This window comes from Plecotus auritus (genome assembly GCF_963455305.1).
Source record: "Plecotus auritus genome assembly, chromosome: 1".
Classification (NCBI taxonomy): domain Eukaryota; kingdom Metazoa; phylum Chordata; class Mammalia; order Chiroptera; family Vespertilionidae; genus Plecotus; species Plecotus auritus.
In genome coordinates this window covers 27,332,980-27,354,443 of record NC_137770.1, presented here as the reverse complement: position 1 = coordinate 27,354,443, position 21,464 = coordinate 27,332,980, and the positions used below count along the sequence as shown (strand labels likewise).

At 40.7% G+C, this 21,464-nt stretch overlaps 2 protein-coding genes across 11 annotated transcripts in view; one reads left to right on the top strand and one right to left on the bottom strand.

Annotated features, from left to right (window-relative positions):
- PAPLN (papilin, proteoglycan like sulfated glycoprotein) overlaps positions 1-2,827 on the top strand; it is a gene marked incomplete at its 5' end in the record, with an annotated part of 37,556 nt that extends 34,729 nt beyond the window's left edge. Inside the window, one exon of the mRNA XM_080661193.1 lies at positions 2,583-2,827. Coding sequence (XP_080517319.1) covers positions 2,583-2,758 — 176 coding nt within the window. The 3' untranslated portion in view covers positions 2,759-2,827. The remainder of the gene's footprint in view (positions 1-2,582) is intronic.
- A 2,195-nt stretch (positions 2,828-5,022) lies between these two features.
- The window catches only part of NUMB (NUMB endocytic adaptor protein), a 158,261-nt gene continuing 141,819 nt past the window's right edge, over positions 5,023-21,464 (bottom strand). For 6 of the 10 annotated variants that reach the window (XM_080661124.1, XM_080661126.1, XM_080661128.1 and 3 more), the window contains 6 exons: positions 20,678-20,752; positions 18,201-18,341; positions 15,506-15,710; positions 12,614-12,907; positions 10,914-11,063; positions 5,023-7,183 (listed from right to left, as the gene is read on the bottom strand). In XM_080661124.1, coding sequence (XP_080517250.1) covers positions 6,468-7,183; positions 10,914-11,063; positions 12,614-12,907; positions 15,506-15,710; positions 18,201-18,341; positions 20,678-20,752 — 1,581 coding nt within the window. In that variant the 3' untranslated portion in view covers positions 5,023-6,467. Of the gene's footprint in view, positions 7,184-8,048; positions 8,196-10,913; positions 11,064-12,613; positions 12,908-15,505; positions 15,711-18,200; positions 18,342-20,677; positions 20,753-21,464 lie in introns of all 10 variants that reach the window. The other 4 variants (XM_080661119.1, XM_080661122.1, XM_080661123.1 and 1 more) reach the window with 1 other exon arrangement.

The window sequence follows — 21,464 nt, the reverse complement described above, 5'->3', positions numbered from 1 at the left end:
ACACAAAGGAAGTAAAAAATGACCATAACATAAACGTAGAGGTGGTGAGTAAAAATTAGTCATTTTAAAATGTTTGACTTTACACGACCATCAACTTAAAATAAACTGCTATAAACATACGTGAAGCACATGGTAACCACATACCAAAAATCTACAAGAGATATGCAAGAAATAGGAGGGAATTCCAACATGATACTACAGAAAGTCGTCAACATATAAGAGAGCGAGAAAATAAGAAACAGAGAACTATAAAAACAATAACATGGCAATAACTACATACCTATCAATAATTACTTTAAATGAACTAAATGCTTTAATCAAAAGATATTGGGTGACTGAATGGATAGAAAAACATGACCCACACATATGCTGCCTACAACAGACCCACTTCAGCTAGAAAAACAAGTACACAAAGTAAAGGGATGGAAAAAGATATTTCATGCTAATAGACACCACCCAAAAAGCTGGGGGAGCAATACTTAAACAAGATAAACTTTAAAACAAGGGCTGTAACAAGAGACAAAGAAGGGCATTTCATAATGATAAAGGGATTAATCCAACAAGAAGATATAAATGACACATTAGACCAGATGGACTTGACATTTTTAGGACATTTCACCTTAAAGCAGAATATATATTCTTTTCAAGTGCACACAGACATTTTCCAGGATAGCCAACATGTTAAGCCATAAGAGAAGTCTCAATAAATTAAGAAAACTGAAATCATATCAAGTATCTTTCCCAATCACAATGGTATTAAACTAGAAATCAAAACAAGAAGACTGAAAATGACAAAAACACGTGAAGGCTAAATAACATGCTATTAACCAATGAATGGGTTAACAATGAGATCAAGGAAGAAATTAAAAGATACCTTGAGATAAACGTAATTGAAAATACAATGACCCAAAATCTATGGGACATAGCCAAAGCAGTTTGAAGAGAAAGAGAAATAGTAATACAGACCTACTTCAAAAAACAATAAAAATCTCCAACAATCTAACCTTGTACATAAAGGAACTAGAAAAAAGAAGAACAAAGCCCAAAGTGAGAAGGGAGGAAATAATGAAGATCAAAGTGCAAATAAATAAAATAGTTTTTAAAAAGCAATAGAGCCCTAGCCAGTTTGGCTCAGTGGGTAGAGCGTTGGCCTGTGGACTGAAGGGTCATGGGTTCAATTTTGGTCAATGGCACATACCTCGGTTGCAGGCTTGTTCCCCGGCCCTGGTTGGGGTGCATGTGGGAGGCAACCAATCTCACATTGATGTTTCTCTGTCTCTTCCCCTCCCTCCCACTCTAAAAAAAAATAAAAATAATAAAATAAATGGAAAATTATCCTTGGGTGAGAATTAACAAAAATAACCTGAAAAGACAACCTACTGAATGGGAGAAGATACTCACCATTGAGATATCCAATAAAGGGTTAATATCCAAAATACACGAGGAACTCACAAAACTTAACACCAAAAAAACCCTCCAGAAACCCCAAACAACCCAATTAAAGAATGGGCAAAAGTCCTAAACAGACATTTCTCCACAGAGAATATACAGGTGACCAATAGACATATGAAAAGATGCTAAACATCACTACTCAGCAGGGAAATATAAATTAAAATCACAATGAGGTATCACTTCATACCTGTCAGAATGTCTATCTCCAATCAACAAACAGTAAGTGTTATCAAAGATGTAAAGAAAAGGAAGCCCTTGTGCACTGTTGGTGGGAATGCAGATTGGTACAGCCACTATGGAAAACAGTATGGAGCTTCCTCAAAAAATTAAAAATGCAACTGCCATATGACCCAACAATTTCAATTCTGGGTATTTATCTGAAGAAACCCAAAATACAAATTTGAAAAGACATATGCATCCCTATGTTCACTGTAGCATTATTAGTAGCCAAGATATGGAAGCAACCTAAGTATCACTAAATTATTTGATAAAGATGTGGTACATATATATAAAATGGAATATTACTCAGCCATAAAAAAAGTGAAATTTTGCCATTTGCATCAATATGGATGGACCCAGAGGGTATTATGCTAAGTGAAATAAGATAAATACCATATGATTTCACTTCCATGTGGAATCTGAAAAAAAAAAAAGGAACAAACAAAACAGAAACTCAGATACGAGAACAAACTAATGATTTCCAGAGAGAAGAGAGTTTAGGAGGATGGGTGAAAAAGGGGACGGGATTAAGATATACAAATTGCAGTTATAAAAACAGTCACAGGAATGTAAAGTCCAGCATAGGGAATAGTCAATAATATTGTAATAACTATGCATGGTTTAGATGGGAACTAGACTTATAGGGCTTTGTAAGTTATATGAATGTGTAATAACTATGTCGCACACCTGAAACTAATATAATATTGTATGTCAACTGTAATTGGAAAAAAAAATGGGTGGAAATTGTGACCCCTCCTTGTAGTTGTACATACAGGTGTTGAAAGGTTACAGAGCAACTGCATGTTGGGGGAATCTGACAGCCATGGTGCCACTTTTAAGGAAATGAAATGGTGAGAATTTTCAGCGCACAGAGCTTCCTTACCCTTTCTCTTTCCCTTGCTGTTTTGCAGCACTGGCCACCCAGCCGAGGGACCCCGGCAGGGATTGCACGGATCAGCCGGAGCTGGCCAACTGTGAGCTCATCCTGCAGGCCCGGCTCTGTGGCAATGAGTATTACTCCAGCTTCTGCTGTGCCAGCTGTTCCCGTTCCCAGCCTCATGCTCAGCCGGTCTGGCAGCAGGGATGAAGGCTGGCTCCAGCCCCAGTTCTGAAACAACTCATAGGGCTGGGAGAAGGGGAGGGAGACTCTCGCTCTCCCCTCTAAGGCTGGCAAGGGAGTTATCTTCTGGAGACACCCCACCCCACCCAGCCAGTGTTTAGCCTCAGCAGAGGCCAGATCAGCATCTCTGACATGATCAAAGATAGCTGAGTTGTCACGGAGAGAAATCTGTTTGGATTAGGATACCCTTTACAACTTCTGCTACACAGGATCAGTTCACTGCATTTTAAAACGAGCTACCAGGGTTCTCACTTCATGTAAAGCTGGACAGGGAGGTGCATAACTATTTCAAAGTTAACACCTACCTAACTCCTGCTGTGACAAGGAAGGATTCTTTGCTAGAACTAGATCTCATCTGGGGTCAAACAGTGGTCTATTGCTGTAGTCCCTTTCTCAACCTCCTAGGTAGTAAATAGCAACCAGCTTCAAGCCCATCTGTGCCTGTGGTTAACAGCATAATGTTGGTGAAAGCTCTCAGGAAAGTGGACTATAAGGTAAGGCTCAGTATAGGGATTTAGTATGAAAGGGTGGCAGTTGCATTATTATCTGAGCATGAAAGAACTGGAAAAGCTTCTTACTTTCATCGGGAAGCTGGAGCCAGAAGCCCTCCTCCTGAGGCCAACAGGAAGAGCTGGCTGTGAGGACCGCCTTACAGCTGTATGGAGCTGATCGACGGGCCTGTTCTGTACTGAGACCAACAAGGAGCTGCTCCTTCTCGAGTAGGAATCTGTGGATCAAAGTGTTTACTGCCACATAAAAGCCAGACTATTATTAAAAACAGCAGTCTGGCCAGTGTGGCCCAGTGGTTGAGCATCAACCCATGAACTAGGAGGTCAGGGTTCAATTCACAGTCAGGGCACATGCCCGGGTTGCAGGCTTGATCCTCAGTAGGAGGCGTGCAGGTGGCAACCAATCAATGATTCCCTCTCATCATTAATGTTTCTATCTCTGCTTCCCTTTCCCTTCCTCTCTCTGAAGTAAATTAAAAAATATATTTAAAGAAACCAGCAACAGCAAGATGGTGGTACCAATGGAGGGGAGGGCAATGTAATAATAAGGAAGTGGTTTCAGAAATGGTTTGAGTTGGTGGAAGTCATTCTTCATCTCAGAACTTCCAATTCCTTGCTGCTAAAATAAGAGGCCTGGATTCAATGAGCTTCTTAGTCCCTTTCCACAAATCCTCCAGAGGGCTGGCTGGGCCTAGTGACACAGGTTATTCAGAGACATGGGAAAGAAAGGCGCTAAGGGAAAGGTTTTGCTCACCATGACCACACTGGCTGATGAGGGATACTTCTTGGTCTACCTATCATGGGCCAAGGCACAGATCTTTTCTTTCCATTTAAAAATATTGAGGACCATTCCCTTTGATTTACCATGGCTGGTTTTGCTATAAAAATGAGAAAATTTCTAATTTTCTTAGACTCCCCAGTTCTTTAATTAAACCAGTATTTGGCCCATTGGTAACATATTTTCAGAAGGTAAGTTTGAGGTTAGCTAGATCTTCTTAGAACTTGTCACAGAATAGTGGACTGAAGTTCAAGGTGAGAGTAAAACTCAATCTAAACCACTGGTTGTCAACCCTCTTCCACAGTGGGAGCCTTTTAAAAAATAGAACCAGGGGTTCCACTCCCCAGAGATTTGAATTTAATTGGTCTAGAGTACTGCCCAGCCATGAGGATTTTAAATGCTCCCCAAGTGATTGTGATACTTATCCAAGGTTGAGACTCACTGCTCCAGCCCTGGACATCTGATTGTGAATCTTGCTCAAATGCAGATTCTGTGTACAAGGTCTGGAGGAGGGTGGGGAGCTGAGATTCTGTATCTCTAACCAGCTCCTAGGTGAAGTCCATGCTGTTGTCCAGACCACACTTTAGGCAGCAAGAATCTCTTAGAGATGCGTTTAGGATCAACCAAAGCCTAAAGAATGAATACAAATATGAACTATAAGAATATGCCAGAGCCCTGGCTAGTGAGACTTGGAGTGTTGCCTACACACCAGAGGGTTGCGCATGTGGGAGGCAACTGATCAATTGATGTTTTTCTGTCTTTCTCCTTTCCTCTCTCTGAAAAATAATAAAAAAGTAATATATTAGAAAATAAAAGATTTTCTAGCCACCAAACTAGAGAGCTGCAGCAACAGCAGAATGGAGAGAGGGAACAAGACCTGAAAGAACTAAAAGTCAACTGCTAATAAAGAAAAGGGGAAAGAACAGCCCTTTATGGGCAAAAGCTTCTACCACGAACATTTATTTTTGTTAAAGCAGATTATAAATTCTCATCAGTACAAATATATATAACTTACATTTGATTGTAAGGCCAACGTTCAAAAGTAAAAATGAGATGGGATCTCACGTTGTTACCAGAGGTCAAGTGGCTGCAACTGGCAACGGGATGTTCTGTCCACCACAAGGGAGGGGGACGAGGACTCACACATGGACACATAGACACACACACACACACACACACACACACACACACACACACACACACCTAATAAAACCAGAAACTCCATCCCCACAAAACTCATGGGAACAACACTTAAAGGACAAAACAGAACCCACCAAGACCCACATGACAAACCAACAGAATAACCTCAGAATAACCTGTGTTCCAGTCTATGCATATGATGTCATTGTCACCTTAGTGTTAAAACAAAGTCAAGGATTAACATAAGGAAACTGCAGCAATATATAAAAGAAAATACATATTCTCTATAGAGCATATTTAGACTGATTCCATTAAAATAATATTAGAATTTCACCATAGGTTTAAAACCAGGACAAGACTACTCTTTCATTTTCTTTATTTAAACTACAACCTAGTGACTGTATTGGTCATAAGCATGATTGTTGTTGCAATGTGCTACTCTACTTACAATGACTGATACCAAATAAGTGAGGGATCCGGTCTGCACCTCCAGCTTTTCCCCTTTTACTTCAGTAGGCATCAACGATAAATCAATCTTATGTACAATTTCTTACAGCTAACCCTTTTACCTTTGGCAAGATTACTTACAACTTATACAACTTTTTAATATTGAGAACTATTTAAAATATTCTAAATGCATAAAAATAAAGATTTTGGCTTTTTTGATATATATTTATAATATTTATTCTTACTCAAAATGGAAGCTCAACTTTACCCCTAAAATATAGCTCTGCTGGGCAGCTGCTGATGCGCCCTCCTGGGATTCTGGCAGCACCGCCTGCCTCTTGTCCTCGGCCCAAGCACAGGCCACCCTATTCTCAATCTCTAAGATGGGCCAGTATTGAGAGGAGGCAGGTGCATGGCCTGAAAAACAAAGGGAGATCGTTTTGCTTCCCGTTGTGTTCTATATTCCAGTAAATGTGCTTTGAATACAGATTCCTGTTCAGATACGTCTGCCTCTCTGTTATCAGAGATTTGTAAGGGGCTGAGGCAGGAGAGGGACAAAGGGCAACATTTTCTTGACTTCTTTAGCCTAACTAGGACAGCTCTTCTCTAGGAATGGTTTTCTCCGCTTTTTTTTCAAAAATCACCCCACACAGCACTCCGCACCTGGACGTGCTCCTTGGGACCTTTGGGATTAGTGAAAAGTGTGCTATTGGGAACACAAAGTCTCCTTTGCTCCTTTGACCTTCACCCTCCTCCCGCCCTTGCCTAAGTATGGACAAAATACATAAGCCACGGGGACTGTTCAAAGTTCAATTTCAAACGTTTTCTGTAAGTCACTGGAGAAGGGGTTGGTGGGGGAGGGGTTAGTACGCTGCTTGGACTTGCTCTCTAATGCAGCCCACTGGGCTTCGAAAGGATCCACCGGGCAGGTGCCCATAGGAACCTCTGTGTGCTTGTCTCCTGAGGCCAACCTGCCATCGTCTACACCATTGAAAGCTGCAGAACCATTGAAGTGCTCAGCAGGAGGCTTAAAGAAGGGACTGGCAGTAGCACTGCTTGTCTCATACTGAAGGAATGTCTGCTGCTTGACCAGGCTGGGAGACTGATGGGGATGGGCAGCCTGAGGGTGGCCTGCAGTGCCAAACACATTGGCTACCATCTGGGAGGGAGTGATGCCCACCACAGGCACATTAGGGGCTGGATAGGGCATCCCATTGGCCACAGGATAGGCCTGGGCAGGGATAAAGGCTGGCTGTAGGGGCGGGACTGCACCCACTGGCACGGGCTGAGAGGTGAGGAATGCATTCCCTTGGAAAGGTGGCGCTGGCTGGGAGATGGCAGTGGGTGGAGGCGGCTGGAGGACTGGCTGCAGAGGGACAGCTGAGGCTGGGGGTTGCTGCGCCCGGACGCTCTTGGATACCTCTTCTAACCAGCGGTCAGCCTCAGAGGGAGTACGTCTGTGACCAGCCTGGAAGAGACCTGGAGAGGCAGCACCCGAAGATTGAGCCCACTCGGTCCCTGAAACCAACATGGGAGAGAGAAAAGAGTCAGTCTTTCGGAGCGTTTTTCTTCACCTGATAACCCTGGTGATTTGAATGATCCTAACGTGGAACAAATCCCTCTAGTGGAATAATGTTACTAGCAGAGGAGTTTTGTGACAGCATGTGTCAGACCATGCTGCTTTCTCAGCCACGTTGAGGAGCTGTCTAGATATGGCTCAACTGCACTGAACCAAGGCAGCTGGCTGGCATAGGAAACCCCTCCCTGGTGCTGTGGCTCATCTATGGTACAGAAACCACCTTGCACAAGCTCAAAGGGCCCAAGGTGACTCACCTTCTACTCTAAACAGAACGAAGAGAAAGTACTTGGTTCTGTACCTCATGACCCCTGCCTGGCTTCCTGACACATGTTGCCTTCCTGATGAACTGCCTTTATTACTGTTTAAAATTCTCTTGGTTTTATGGTTAAATGTTCATTATAGAAAAACTAGAAAGTATAGAAAAGCAAAAATAAAGTGCTTTTTATAGCTCTTGTTTTTGTGATAGCATGTGTCAGACCATTGTAGGAGGCAGGGTCCCCTCATCCTACAGGCTTATCCACATATTTCCAAATCCAGTGACAGACTCCTTCAGGGTAGGCCCAGGAATCTGTACTTTATGAAAAGTTCCATGGGTGGTTCTGTTCCACAGTCTTAAGAACTGTCAATTTAACCTCTTTAGTTCTTTCTCCTTCTCCATCCTTTCTTAATTGTTTATTTCCAGGAGAGAACATACTTTTCCTAAAAGGACTTCTCCCTGGCTCCTCCTCAGGTAAATGGCTGATTTTCAAACCAGGGTCACTTAGCTGATCCCAGAATCCTCACCACCATCTGTGGCCACCTTACCCGAATGTGTGGCTGCAATTCCCTTGTTAACAGCATCAAGGGCATGGGCCCAAGGGTTGGTTTCACGCACAGGCATTGCTACGGATGCTAGAGCAGTATGGGCTGGCTTAGCAGCAAGCACATGGAAGGCTGAGTCAGTGCCATTAGCTACAATGGGAGCAGACAACATCAATGGAGTTAATTCATGCAGGGTGCACAGGTGACCTGTTGGAGTTGGGTCAGTCAGGCCAATGTGCAATACTGATGGAATAGACAGACAGAAAAGTTGGTGTTGGGGTAACCATACCATCTTGTAGTGGATACACAAACCTTTTGGCAAAGAGGGAATTAGAGGTTGTGATGAGAAGAGCTATCTGGAAAGAGTCAAATGACTGTTCTAGGACACTATGTGTATGGAGAGAGAGGAAATGAAAGCCGAGAAAAACAATTTCAAATTAAATTTGAACAGAGCGGCTTTGCATTACAAGCAGCAAAAAGCTAATGCATACCTTTGGCATAATGATGTATATAAAGCATTTCCCTCTCCTTTCACTTTCCAAAGACCAAGTTATAGAAACAATAACAACAATGGGATAAATATAATGATTCCATATTATGTCCTAGATGCTATGTTAATAATACTTTAGTGTGCATCATCTCATTTAATTCTCTCAAAAACCTAGTAAGGCTGGTATTATCCCCATATTACAGATGAAAAATCAAACTTGGTATATGTTTTCACTTGCTTAATAAATCTATAATTGACTACATAATTAATTTTATCTTCCTTTTTGGAAGATTTTTTCCTCCTTGGTAATGGTGATAATATCTCAAAGGCCCTACTATTCTTTTCTTGTCTCCCTTTATCAAAATCTCCTGAGACCCTGTTCCTGTACTCTGGGCATCTATTCCATCAGTTGCTCCTCCTCAGTCCATCTATCATTCATATTTAGTATGGAATATATAAGCAGGTACCTTCCCCTGCCCTACACTACAACCATTCCCTGTTTAGGATGAGGTAACCATGCTGTGGCTTTGGTACTATTTACCCAGGGCTTGTCTAAAAAACTAGCTTACCCTTCGACTGGGAGCCCCTTAAAGACAGGGAAAGGACTATGTTCTATTCAGTTTTACACTCATTGCCTTGTGAATAGGCATACAGTCAGTAGAATGTAACAGGTACTATATTCAGAAAGACCTGGGTTTAAATCCTGGCTGTGCATGTTGGGCAATTTACTTAAACTTTCTGAGCCTCATTTTCCTTATCTGTAATGCTTACCTCAAAGGGTTGTTGTGGAGATTAAAAGAGATGAGAACATGCATGAGTCCTTACCATAATGTGGCAGAAGGTACCAAGGGCTCAATAAATTGGGCCTATCATTATTGATATTTTTAAAAATATATTTTATTGATTTTTCACAGAGAGGAAGAGAGAGGGATAGAGAGTTAGAAACATCGATGAGAGAGAAACATCGATCAGCTGCCTCCTGCACACTCCCCACTGGGTATGTGCCCGCAACCAAGGTACATGCCCTTGACCGGAATTGAACCTGGGACCCTTGAGTCCTCAGGCTGATGCTCTATCCACTGAGCCAAACCGATTAGGGCTCATTATTGATATTATAAATATTTGTCAGATGGAAAGCTATTTGGCACACATGACTTTAAAGGTATAAAAGTTAATTTTTTAAAAAGAGATTCCTTGTAGGAAAAGCATGTTGTAGCTTCCTCCAACAGGAGCAGGGTACTGTTCTCACAGCAAAGCTTTTTCTGAGCTCTCTCTCTCAAAAGAAATAAAGAAATGGCAATTATAAGGAGGCTCTAAAGTCTGTAATTTAAGTAATACAGACTCTTTGCTGACCTCTGAGTCAGTAACTGCTAACTCAGTAACTCTGAAAACAACAACTTTTAGTAACTCTTCAATGCCACAAAGTCAAATTCTAGGACACTTGTTATAGAAGATTAAATGAACTAAAGAGCCAAAAGAAATACCTTTTTTCTGTATGAGCCTCCTGAGACTGGGTAGAGACTAGATGAGTCCAGGGCTTCTCAACCTTGGCACTATTGATATTTTGGGCCAGATAATTCTTTGTTGTAAAGGTGGCTAGCCTGTGCATTGAAGGATGTTTAGTAGCATTCCTGGCCTCTACACAGGTGCCATTAGCAATCACCCTTTACCAAGTTGTGAAACCCCAAATAAAAAATGTCTCCAGACAACGAATGCCAGATTTTCCTTGAGGGGCAAAATCATCCTGGGTTGAAAACCACTGTGCTAAAGAAAGAATAACCTATAACCGCCGAAACCGGTTTGGCTCGGTGGATAGAGCGTCGACCTGTGGACTGAAGGTCCCAGGTTCGATTCTGGTCAAGGGCATGTACCTTGGTTGCGGGCACATCCCCAGTGTGGGGTGTGCAGGAGGCAGCTGATCGATGTTTCTCTCTCATCGATGTTTCTAACTCTCTATCCCTCTCTCTTCCTCTCTGTAAAAAAAATCAATAAAATATATTAAAAAAAAAAAAAAAAGAATAACCTATAACCAACTCTGATGACTGCTGTGTCTGGAGAAGTGGCTGGATACTCTGACTTTTAACAGTGAAGGGGCAAATGAAGCAGTGGGTTGGGACTATAGCTCCTAATAGAATAGGATGAATGATAGGTAGGTACATGCAAAATGACAAATGCAGACATCTTAGGAAACAGGAAGGGGAACAAAGAGCAAGGACACTGTTGAACAGGGAAATGAATCCATCTGAGACATCAAACAGGGAAATGAGTGGGTCTGACCAGCTTTCGGAAAACTCAGGATGCCAACTTACAGTTCGTGAGCAGCATCATAAAATGCTAGTTTCAGAGAGAAAAGCTGAGCAGGCTAACAGGGCACTAACCTTGAAAGGCAGGAGATTGTGGTGCCACCGCTGTCACTGGTTTGGTCATTGGGGCGGATGAGAAGGGATCCTCGGAGGGTGTGCTGAAGGCATTGGTGATCTGTGAGCACAGGGAGCTGATACTCTCTGCTTCCCCTTCTACTTCTGGCACTGCAAGACAAACAGAAAATGGCTCCAGACAGAAACACTCAATAATCCAAAAACATAACATATGGTACAAGGTGGCATTTTATACTGCATTCCTGATTTGTGAAAGGAAAAGTCTCAACTGACAGGTGCGGCTATAAAAGCAGCTTAAAAAACTTTACTGTCCACTATTTCATTGGCTTTTCAAGTCAGGAGGTATGAAATGTCAACTGTTCGTGTACTGAGGTCTATCTTCCTCCCTTGCAAATCCCCAGATTCCTTTTTGTTCCAAGATGTTGTTAGCTAGAAGTTTCTGGAAGACATGAGTGACCTGTTTGTCTTCCAACCAGTTCACAGGTGTGATTTAAGCTCTGAAGCTATTTAGTAAGTATCAGAAAATGGGTTAAAGTCAAGGGCACCAGTGGATGCTCAGTCCTTTTCTCTATGATAATCCATGACAATGTCATCATTCTTTTTCCTCCAAAGTACAAAGTATATTAACTGTGAAAACATGGAAAAGTGAACTGAGGTCCAGGACTCTTGAGGCTTTGTTCTTAATATTGACTCTGGGATACTTGTGTGTCACTAAGGAAGATAAATGTGTGCTGTACCTTTATTTGCTCAACTGTGAAAAGAGAATGCTAGTTTTTGTTTCCTATCTGCTCCAGAAGGAAACTGAAAACAGGTACTTGAAGCATCTGGGGTTTCCGTTTTTATAGGAGTTGAGAGCTGGACCAACCCTCGGTAATCGTCTAGTGAACCATTCTTTAGGCCTAGTTTCATGTGTCAAAAGAACTTAACTCTCTGTACTTTTATACCACCACCAGTGAGAGTGCCCTATTGAGACAGAGCTTCCTCACGCTCTGAGGAAGCACTGGCTGGGTGTGTCTCAGAGTGAAGTGAAATAGAGTCCAATAAAAGCACTGACCAGATCTGACACTTTAGCTCCGGGTCTTATGATGAGGATAGAACTACCGGGGCTGGCTCAGCTGTACAGAGGCCACACAAAGGACTGTGTGGCAGTTCTGAAAGGTAATGAATATGTGTGAGCAAGCCCACTGTCTCTGATGAACAACAGATCTTAGATTCATACAGGAAGCCTGTTTAGAGTTTCCTCCCTATGGAGCCAACCAGCCACAAGAACAATGAACACTTAGCCATTTCTTCTGGTACGTCTGACAGTAATGCTATTTATCTTTATAATTAATTCCCTGCTGGGTCCCAAATGGCAGGATAAGAATGGAAACTTGAGACCCTTGATGTTTGGAAGCAGGTTGGCTGAGAGGTAGTTAAGTACACTTCCACCAGGACAAACCACAAATCTTATAGCTCAGGCTAGGAATTCCCATTATGGCTCTATTACTTGTCTGTTGAAGAGAAATGAATGATTCACATTTCCCTCCAGGAACCTTAGTTTTTCTCCCGATGGAAAATGGTACAAGATATTTATAATCATAAACCAGCCTGGGGGGCGGTCGGGGTAGGGCTAGTTTGGTGGGATTAGTGTTTCGACTGGAAGTGACGATAATGTTTCAGTGCTAGAGCACCAGTGAGTCAGGTGGATGCTGCATTACCTGCATTTTTTATGGGGAAATCAGTCTTCCTCTGCATAGTGGAAGGCAAGTCGTTGATGCGCAGGGAAAGCTGGCGTTTAAAGGGTGACATCTTCTGGCTAAGAGCAGGAAATCCTCGGAAAGAGCCTTGGCGAGCAAGTTGTTCAATTGGAGCATGGCGGCGTGGGATGGCATGAGGATTGTTCATCTCCAGAGAGGCAGTGGCATCCAAAGTGGGAGAGGTGGGAGAAGATGGGGATGGGGCAGTGTTGCCAGGCACCACTGATGAACCAACAGCTGTCTTGTCTGTTTCAGCTAAAGGTCAAACAAGAGAATGAGGACCTTAGCAATGTCTTCAAATAATTTGAGCTTACACAGCTGAGAAACTCAAAAACCCTCGTAGGTCCTTTACCCATCTCCTTCCCAATGTCTCTTAAAAGACAGATTAAAAGCAGGGCTCAGATCTATTTTTCAAACAAATAAAAGGTTTAACCTACTACATGCCCCATGATATAGTTACTGAGACACACATATTAGAACTCTAATTTTCATGCAGTGATTCATAATTTAAGACTTTGAGCAAGTTTAAAAAAATAGTACAGATGAACTTCTAATGTGAAGTCCTTTAAAAAGGTTTTCTTTTAGAAAACCATAAATCATCCTTTTAAAAAATATATATTTATTGATTTCAGAGAGGGAGGGAGAAATAGAAACATCAAGATGAAAGAGAATCATTGATCGGCTGCCTCCTGCACACCCCACACTGGGGATCCAGCCTGCAATCCAGGCATGTGCCCTGACCAGGAATCGAACTGTGACCTCCTAGTTCAGTGGTCGGCAAAGTGCGGCTCACGAGCTGCATGCAGCTCGCGAGCCGCGGTTTGCTGCTCTGTTGACTAATGAGTTTGCCGATCACTGTCCTAGTTCATAGGTCGACACTCAACCACTGAGCTAAGCCGGCCAGGCTGGTTTATGGTTTCCAATGTTTGTTCGCTTGTTTGGGGGAGAAGACTTTGGGAGTGGCAGTTAGAAAAGTCTAAATAAGCATAAGATTGATTAGGTATTACAGAATGGCATAAAGCAGTCTTTCAATCATGGACAATAGGCATTGTGGCTCATTTGAATAAAAGCATACAGAAGTAAAATTTTAAATTGGAATAAACTAAATATGAGACTGTTTCCATGTGAGTACCAGCTGAGACCCAATCTGCATGTGGAAGATCTTTAGCACTTCCTCCCCTCACAACCCTCTATAGCTGTTGGGATGCTACCACGTTGGCAGTTGCTGTGTGGAGCACAGAGTATTATGTGGTGGTACTAAAGAACATGCTTCTAGTTAGAATGTCACCAAGCACACTAAATAACAGCTGTCCATATTAAATTTCCTAATAAAAATAACATGGTGTTTCTTATTCTTTAGGATCCTGGCACAAATGCTTATGAGAAATGAACAAATCACAATGAATAATTTAGTTTCAAATAAAAATATGTATCTTTTTTTGGTCTTAAAAATTAGAGCTGTTTGGGTCAGTATTGGATTAATGAAGTTACCCAAAATAGCTGGTTTAGAACTGAAAGAATATGGTAAAAATTAGCAAAATTATGTTAATGTATATTTAAACTGAATTGTTTAATTCCAAAATACGCCACATTTGTTTCAACCTGTTATACACAAGAATGCAAAGCATTTCACCAAGCCGTCTCACTTATAAACCCAACCCAACTTTAGGCAGCAGACTCTTGAGTAGCTTGAATGCTTGTACAGGCATTTTCGCTACGCTGCCATGTGTACCTGAAAAAACATTCTGCAAAAATCACACACTAAAATTAACAGGGCTATAGGAGAAAGAGCTAGGGTCTAGCTTCTCAAAATCTAGGAGCTTTTTTCACGAAAGCACTAAAAAGCAGTAATAATATAGTGAGAACAGTCGCACCCAGCAGCATGTCAGTAGGGCCTTTGCAGCCTAGACCTGGGATTTGTACTTCTTCCTTTAAGATGTAGGTTCTTTGTTGTTGTTAATTCTCACCCAAAGATTTTTTATTTTTTTAATAGAGAGAGTGGAAGGGAGGGGGTGAGACTGAGAGAGAGAGAAACATGGATGTGAGAGACACACATCGATTGGATGCCTCCTGCATGGAACCCCAACCAGGGCCAGGATGGAGTCCGCAAACAAGAGTCCCAAGAATCGAACCTGGGACTCTTCAGTCTGAGGGAGGACTCTCTATCCACTGAGCCTAACCGGCTAGGGCAAGATCTAGGTTCTTGACAGCATCTGCTTCTCAAAGAGATTAGATGCATTCGAATTAAAAATCTGGAACAGATTTTCTCAATTTTGTTTTTAAACACAGGGAGGGTAATGTCTTTGCAGCTTATTCAACAGCACTCTTAGCTTCCCCAGGTAGCTTAACATAATAAAAAGGGTGAACAGTTTCAAAGCCACTAAACAAACCACTCTAAAGGAAAGGACTTTGTTTAGATTTTCAGCTTTTGGTTATTGTTATTAATCTTCAACCCAGGATACTTTTCCCATTGATTTTTTACAGATTTGTGGAAGGGATGGAGGAAGAGGGTGGGAGGGAAGAAAGAGGGAAGGAGGAAAAGAGAAACAGAAACATTGATGAGAGAGAGACACAGCGACTGCTTGCCTCCTGCAAGCGCCCAGACTGGGGCCAGAGATTGAATCTGCAACTCAGGTAGATGCCCTTGACCAGGAATTGAACCCATAATCTTTGGTGTGTGGGCTGACACTCCAACCACTGAGCAACACTGGTCAGGGCCAGCTTTGTTCTTAAGGTCTTCACATATTGCTAAGAGTTCTCTTTGTGAGAAAGCTTAGCCTTGGTAGCTTCAAAATATTCACCCTCTGGGAAAAACTGTTTAATAAAAACACACTGTAGTAGGACAGACTGTACCTTTCTTGGCATCTTGGATTTGCTTCATAATTTCCTCTCTTTCTGCTAGCTCAGTGGCTGTAGTGACACGGAATGATCCTTCTCTTGTAAAAGTGGTCCGGCTGGCATCAAAAGTAGCAGTCACTCCACATTCCTTCTCCCTCTTCTGCTTACGTTCTAAACAGGCCGCAAAAGCACAGCCTACAGCGTGGCTCAGTCTTTCACCCTGTACATAACAGAAGGTTCACAGAACGTTTTTAGAGTTATTGTACCAACAATTACAAATGAGCTTAGACCACAAATAAGTCTGTTTTTATACAAGGCAAAATGTTGGGAGCTTAACCTAGATTTTAATATACTAATATGCCAAATTAACTTAAATGAATAAATTACCTTAGATAATAGCTATGATACTTTACTGTGATAGGCACTGGGTAAAGGGACCATCAGCAACCTGTGCTTTTGTGAGCAGCCACTGAGACCTTCTTATTATTAGTCAGACTCGCTCTGTCACTCACAGTAGCTGTGCCTTTAGGTTAGGAGACACTGATGAAGGTTTCAAGCTCTAAGTCTTGAAATGCAAAACTCTATTTGCTATTTAGGGGAACAGTGGGAATATTTACCAAGCATTTCTAAGAACCACTGGAAAGGCAGGGCAAGGTTCAGGAGCTTAAATATACTGTTAACATGTCTAGGAATAAAAGGTGCAAACTTAAAACTTCGAATAAATAATACAACTCCCGGGAAGAGAAGGGAATCAGGCAAAGGAAAGCTTAGCTTTCTTAGTCCCCTCTTTCTGAATATTATCCTCAAGCACCCTTTCCCATTCTAGATCCACACGGCTTTCAGGCTTTCTCCTATACCTTCCCTAAATTCTTCTAGCTGTCTCTTAGCCCAAACTCTACCTCCCAACCACACACGTGCAAAAGTTAAAGCAGTTTGGCTCAGTGGATAGAGTGTCAGCCTGCGAACTGAAGGGTCCTGGGTTCGATTCTGGTCAAGGGCACATACCTAAGTTGCAGGCTCGATCTCAGGCCCTGGTCAGGGCACGTACAATTGATATGTCTCTCTCACATTGATGTTTCTCTGTCTCTTCCTCTCCTCTCCCACTCTCTCCAATAAAAACCAAAAAACTGCTTTTTGTTTGTAAGATTTCACATGACGATAAGCTGTTAAGATTTCACGTGACTATAAAATGTAAAATGACTGCTTAAAAATTTTTTATGAAACCACATGAGTTTCTAACTTTTTAATAGGATGATATAAGGGTAGGCGTGAAAGCATAAAATAGGAGTACCAAAAGAGTGTTAGAACCTGTTTGCATTTGCACACAGCTCTATTATAAGGACAGAGGTACAGGCCAAGGAAGCTTATTCTTTCTCTAGGTTTCAGGCAGAAGTTCTTGAAGACAGATCCCTCCTCAAGCCCCATCCCGGACCCAGTTGGCAGAAATAGCTTTAATAATAATAATTGTCACTATTTTAAAAAATATTTTTATTGATTTCAGAGAGGAAGGGAGAGGGAGAGAGAGAGAGAGAGAGAAACATAAATGATGAGAATCATTGATCGGCTGCCTCCTGCACGCCCCCCGGATTGAGCCCGCAACCTGGGCATGTGCCCTTGACCAGAATCAAACCCGGGACCCTCCAGTCCACAGGCTGACACTCTATCCACTGAGCCAAACTGGCTAGGAATAACAGTCACTATTTTGAGAGCAGTTACCATGGGCCAGATCCCATGCTAAGAGTGCTTAAATTCATTAATCTAACTTAGTTTTTGCAACTGTTATCTCCATCTTATAGCAGTGGCTACTAAGACTTAGACAATGTTAAGTAACTTGCTACAAATCCCACAGCTAGTGAGAACCAGAATCAGGTCTGGAACCCATATCAGATTCAGAGTCTGAGCTCTTTAATATTTGTTTATACCACTGTCTCCAAGAACTAAAGAAAAAAAAATCTTTTGTTCAATTTTAGAGTAAGGTCACCACTCTACGGTTAAATCTTGCCAAGGATGTATTAAGTTGTAACCTTTGTGAATGGTTATACTGCCTCATTCTGTCTGAACTTTTAAAAACTCAGAAATTATACACTCAATGCTGTACTATAACTATAGTTAAAATCATCATCAACATGTAAGAGACATCTTTCCTATTAGAATTTTAGGTAATTTACATGAAGGATCATTAGGTTATTCTCTATTCTTAAACAAAATAAAAAATTTCTACCATGTAACAATTTCTAGTACACTCATTATACCATAATTTAGTATTTCTATTTTTTTAATTAATTGGAAATACACTCCAACTCAGTTCTTTCATTTGTAGTGGAGTTTCTTTGCAAATAAATTTATAAACACCTTTCAAATGCCAATATCATCTACCCAGATGTCTTAGCAAATAAATACATGTAAGATCTTGAAAATGGTTCTAATAATGAAAGTTTCAAATAAAGTTTACCAGCCACCCTCCCCAGAATACATCTACTTTCCTTTCATGACCATGGATCTCAGCTAGTCAGTCATCTTGCTCCGTGAGTTGCAGGGTCACACCAAGAGTGTGGATTACTTGAATAAAAGGAATGAACGCAGACTAGTGTAGGCACTTCCAAGTACTGTAACAGCACGTACTTGTCAAGTGCAAAGTGCTTGACTGAGCCAACCCGGAAGGAGCTTTGCTGACTGAGGCTAGTCATGATGAAATCCCGGTTGAACTCACCGTGTCCTTGACAGCCATGAAGCAATGACAGATCCAGCGCCGAGTGGTGCCATCACGACATATGTAAGAGAAGGCTCTATCAAAGTTTCTATCTGGGGCACAGAAAGAAACTTTTTCTATTGTCTGGTCAACTATGAGGTCCTTGAAAAAGGGAAACACAAAGGAGCAGAGAATTATGAGGTTATTCAACCTTCTCAGAAGAAACACAGAATGTTCATTTTATAACACAGAATCCTCACACCTAATGCATTGAACCTATGGAATAGCTGGATCTGAGGCCAGCAGTCTGAATACTAAGAATTTGACCTTAGAGAGATCCCATGTGGTCCTTTGCCCAGAGGCCTCTCTCACCTCATCTTCATGTTCTAAAACATATGCTTGCTGATTATAATTTTATTATGGCAGAGTCCATGTTCAATGTGCAATATATGTAAATCAATATATTTAATCCAATTTCCATATAACTTATTTAATAACATCATTCCCAAAAGTTCTATGTATTTATTAACTTATTGATGATTTAATTTTGAGGACTTTCTGTTTATATACTTGCTGAATGACCCAGTATATGCACAGTATAAACATTACACAAAATGTCTTTAAAAATCTCGAGGTTCTGAGGCTCTTCTGTGTGATATTCTCATGGCCTAGAATCCCTAGGTGCTGAGATGAGGCTGTAAGTACTAAAACATACAATGAAATCAAATGGCTTTTATATAGCATTGCTGAGAGTTCCTGTTGCTCCATAAGCTTGCCAGTTAGTTTTTTAAAAATTTGCAACTGTGGCCCTGGCTGGGTAGCTTAGTAGGTTAGAGCATCATCCCAACACATCAAGGTTGTAAATTCGAACCCAGGTCAGGGCACATACAAGAATCAACCAATGAATGCATAAATAAGTGGAAAAACAAATTGATGTTTCTTTCTCTCTCTCTCAAAACAAATTTAAATTTTTTTAAGCTTTAAAAATAAATAATTTGTTTTTATTTTGGCAGCTATTATGATTTTATTTTGCATAACCTTGATTACTATGAACTTCCTCTTTAGCAAAGGAATTGTCTTTTGGGTTGTCTGTAATTTTCTTATTGATATGTAGGAGTTATTTATATATTCTAAGTATGATCCCTTTATAGATTATACAGATTGAAAATTTCTTTTCCACTCATAATGGGTCCAAGAGTGACAATCCACCGATTATTATTATCACTGTGTGGAAAGAACTAATTAGTGTCAGTGCTATAAGCAACCACCAGGGGGAAACATCACTTTTCTCATTATTGTACAAAGCAATTAAAAACATAGCCTCCATGTACAAATTTCATACAAAACACTTAAAAGTTCTTAAAAATAATCTAAATAGAGTGATCATTGTTTCCAAGATTCATGTACATTTAACACTACCACTTCTCTTGAACTTTAAAAAAAGAAAAAGCCTTTGATAGAAGGTCAAAATAACTAAAATGCAGTTATATTAAATCACTTAAAATGTATCGGGCAAGTTACCCATCAAACTGCTCTTTACTGGTCAGACTTTCTCCCAACTGCCTTCTTGCTAAAATTTCTCCAGACTTTAGGTCTCTTAGGAAATTTAAATTAAGTATTAATATACTTGTATAACACTATATGATCTCTAAGGGAAGAGACTATGTCTCTATTCTTATTAATCTCACCAGAGGATATTTTCCCATTGATTTTTAGAAAGAGTAGAATGGAGAAGGAGAGACAGAGAGAGACACATCAATTGGTTGCCTCCTGCACGCACACCAACCAGGGCCGGGGAACTTGCAACCAAGGTATGTGTCCTTGACCAGAATCGAAACCAGGACCCTTCAGTCTGCAGGCCAATCCTCTATGCACTGAGTCTAACCTGCTAGGGCATATGTCTCTATTCTTATAGGCATGTAGGATCACATTCTTTCAAATGCAAAATGCTACCTGTGATTTGAGATATTGTGTGGGTGCTAAGTAAATGTTAACCTAATGAGCCATTTACTAGTCCTTAAGATTTCACTTAAGTTGGGTTTTCAGTTAAATAGCAATCAATTCAAATATCACTTTCTAAAAACAGAGTTCTATTAAGGAACAAGAAGAAACTTCTAATGTGGTCCATCATCTTTAAAAATATTTTTTAAAACTGCGGTAAAAGGTCCATCATCTTTTACATCAAATTTGTGGGGTTACACATTTTTTTTTAAAAAATGTATAACAACAGAAATAGAACTCAGATCTTAACATTAAGTGAAAATGCTTGGTAGGCTAAACATGCTGCGTCATGTAGGGCAAAATGCGGAGAGAATTCTATTTTTTATAAGGTAAATGAGTAACTAATTGGCTTCCTAAACATTAACTAGTCTCAGAAGATTGTACTTTGGACAAAGTGAAGGATACAGAGTGACTACAACTGCTTAATGGCACTATAATTGATCATGAGGATTAAAAAGACATACGAGCAGTTACATTTAAGTTTGTAAAAGTTTTACCTTAGTTTTTTCATCCACAACTCTGAGTCCATCTGCTGATACCCACAGGACTGCCTTAACAGCTTTCTTTCCAGTCTTTTAAGAGAAACCAAAAAGAAAGAGGGAGAGAGACACACACATATAATGTATATTTTTAAAAGTCATCTTCCACAGAAAACATTGACTTCTGCCTTCCAAAATTCACATGTACAAATGGAGTCCAGGAGAGGTGCCCAAAGCCATATACTCAAACCAAACTGCAGAAACATTCAGGAAAAGACAAGCCAAAGCCATTATTTTAGAAACGCAATGCAAAACAATACAATAAAAGTAAGTAAAGGGGAGGGGATATATTAAAACCAAGATACCACATTCCATAAAGGGCAAAGAATTCATAAGTAGATTCTTCACCCACTTAAAAAATAAACCAAGAAAATCACGAGTCAGATAAATTGAAATACATAAGGAGTTACACCACAAGTAGCTTCTACAAGTGTATTTAGAGTAAGAAGTAATACGTGAGTCTAAATTGAAATGCTGACCATTTTACTACCGTGTGACCCCAACGTATACAGCCGGACCTTGATCATCTGAAATTTTCATGTTAAAAACCCAAGAATTTTTCATTCTTCCTTTAACAGTCTTTAAAAACCATTATTTTTTTTTCTCCCAGGAATAACACAGAACTAGTCTAGTTTTTAATTTGACATTAAATGCATGGAGACATTTTGGAGACATAGGAGAATTAAAAAGCTGTTGAAAATATTGTTATTATGACATGAATTCTTTTTACTGCTAAGAAAAGACT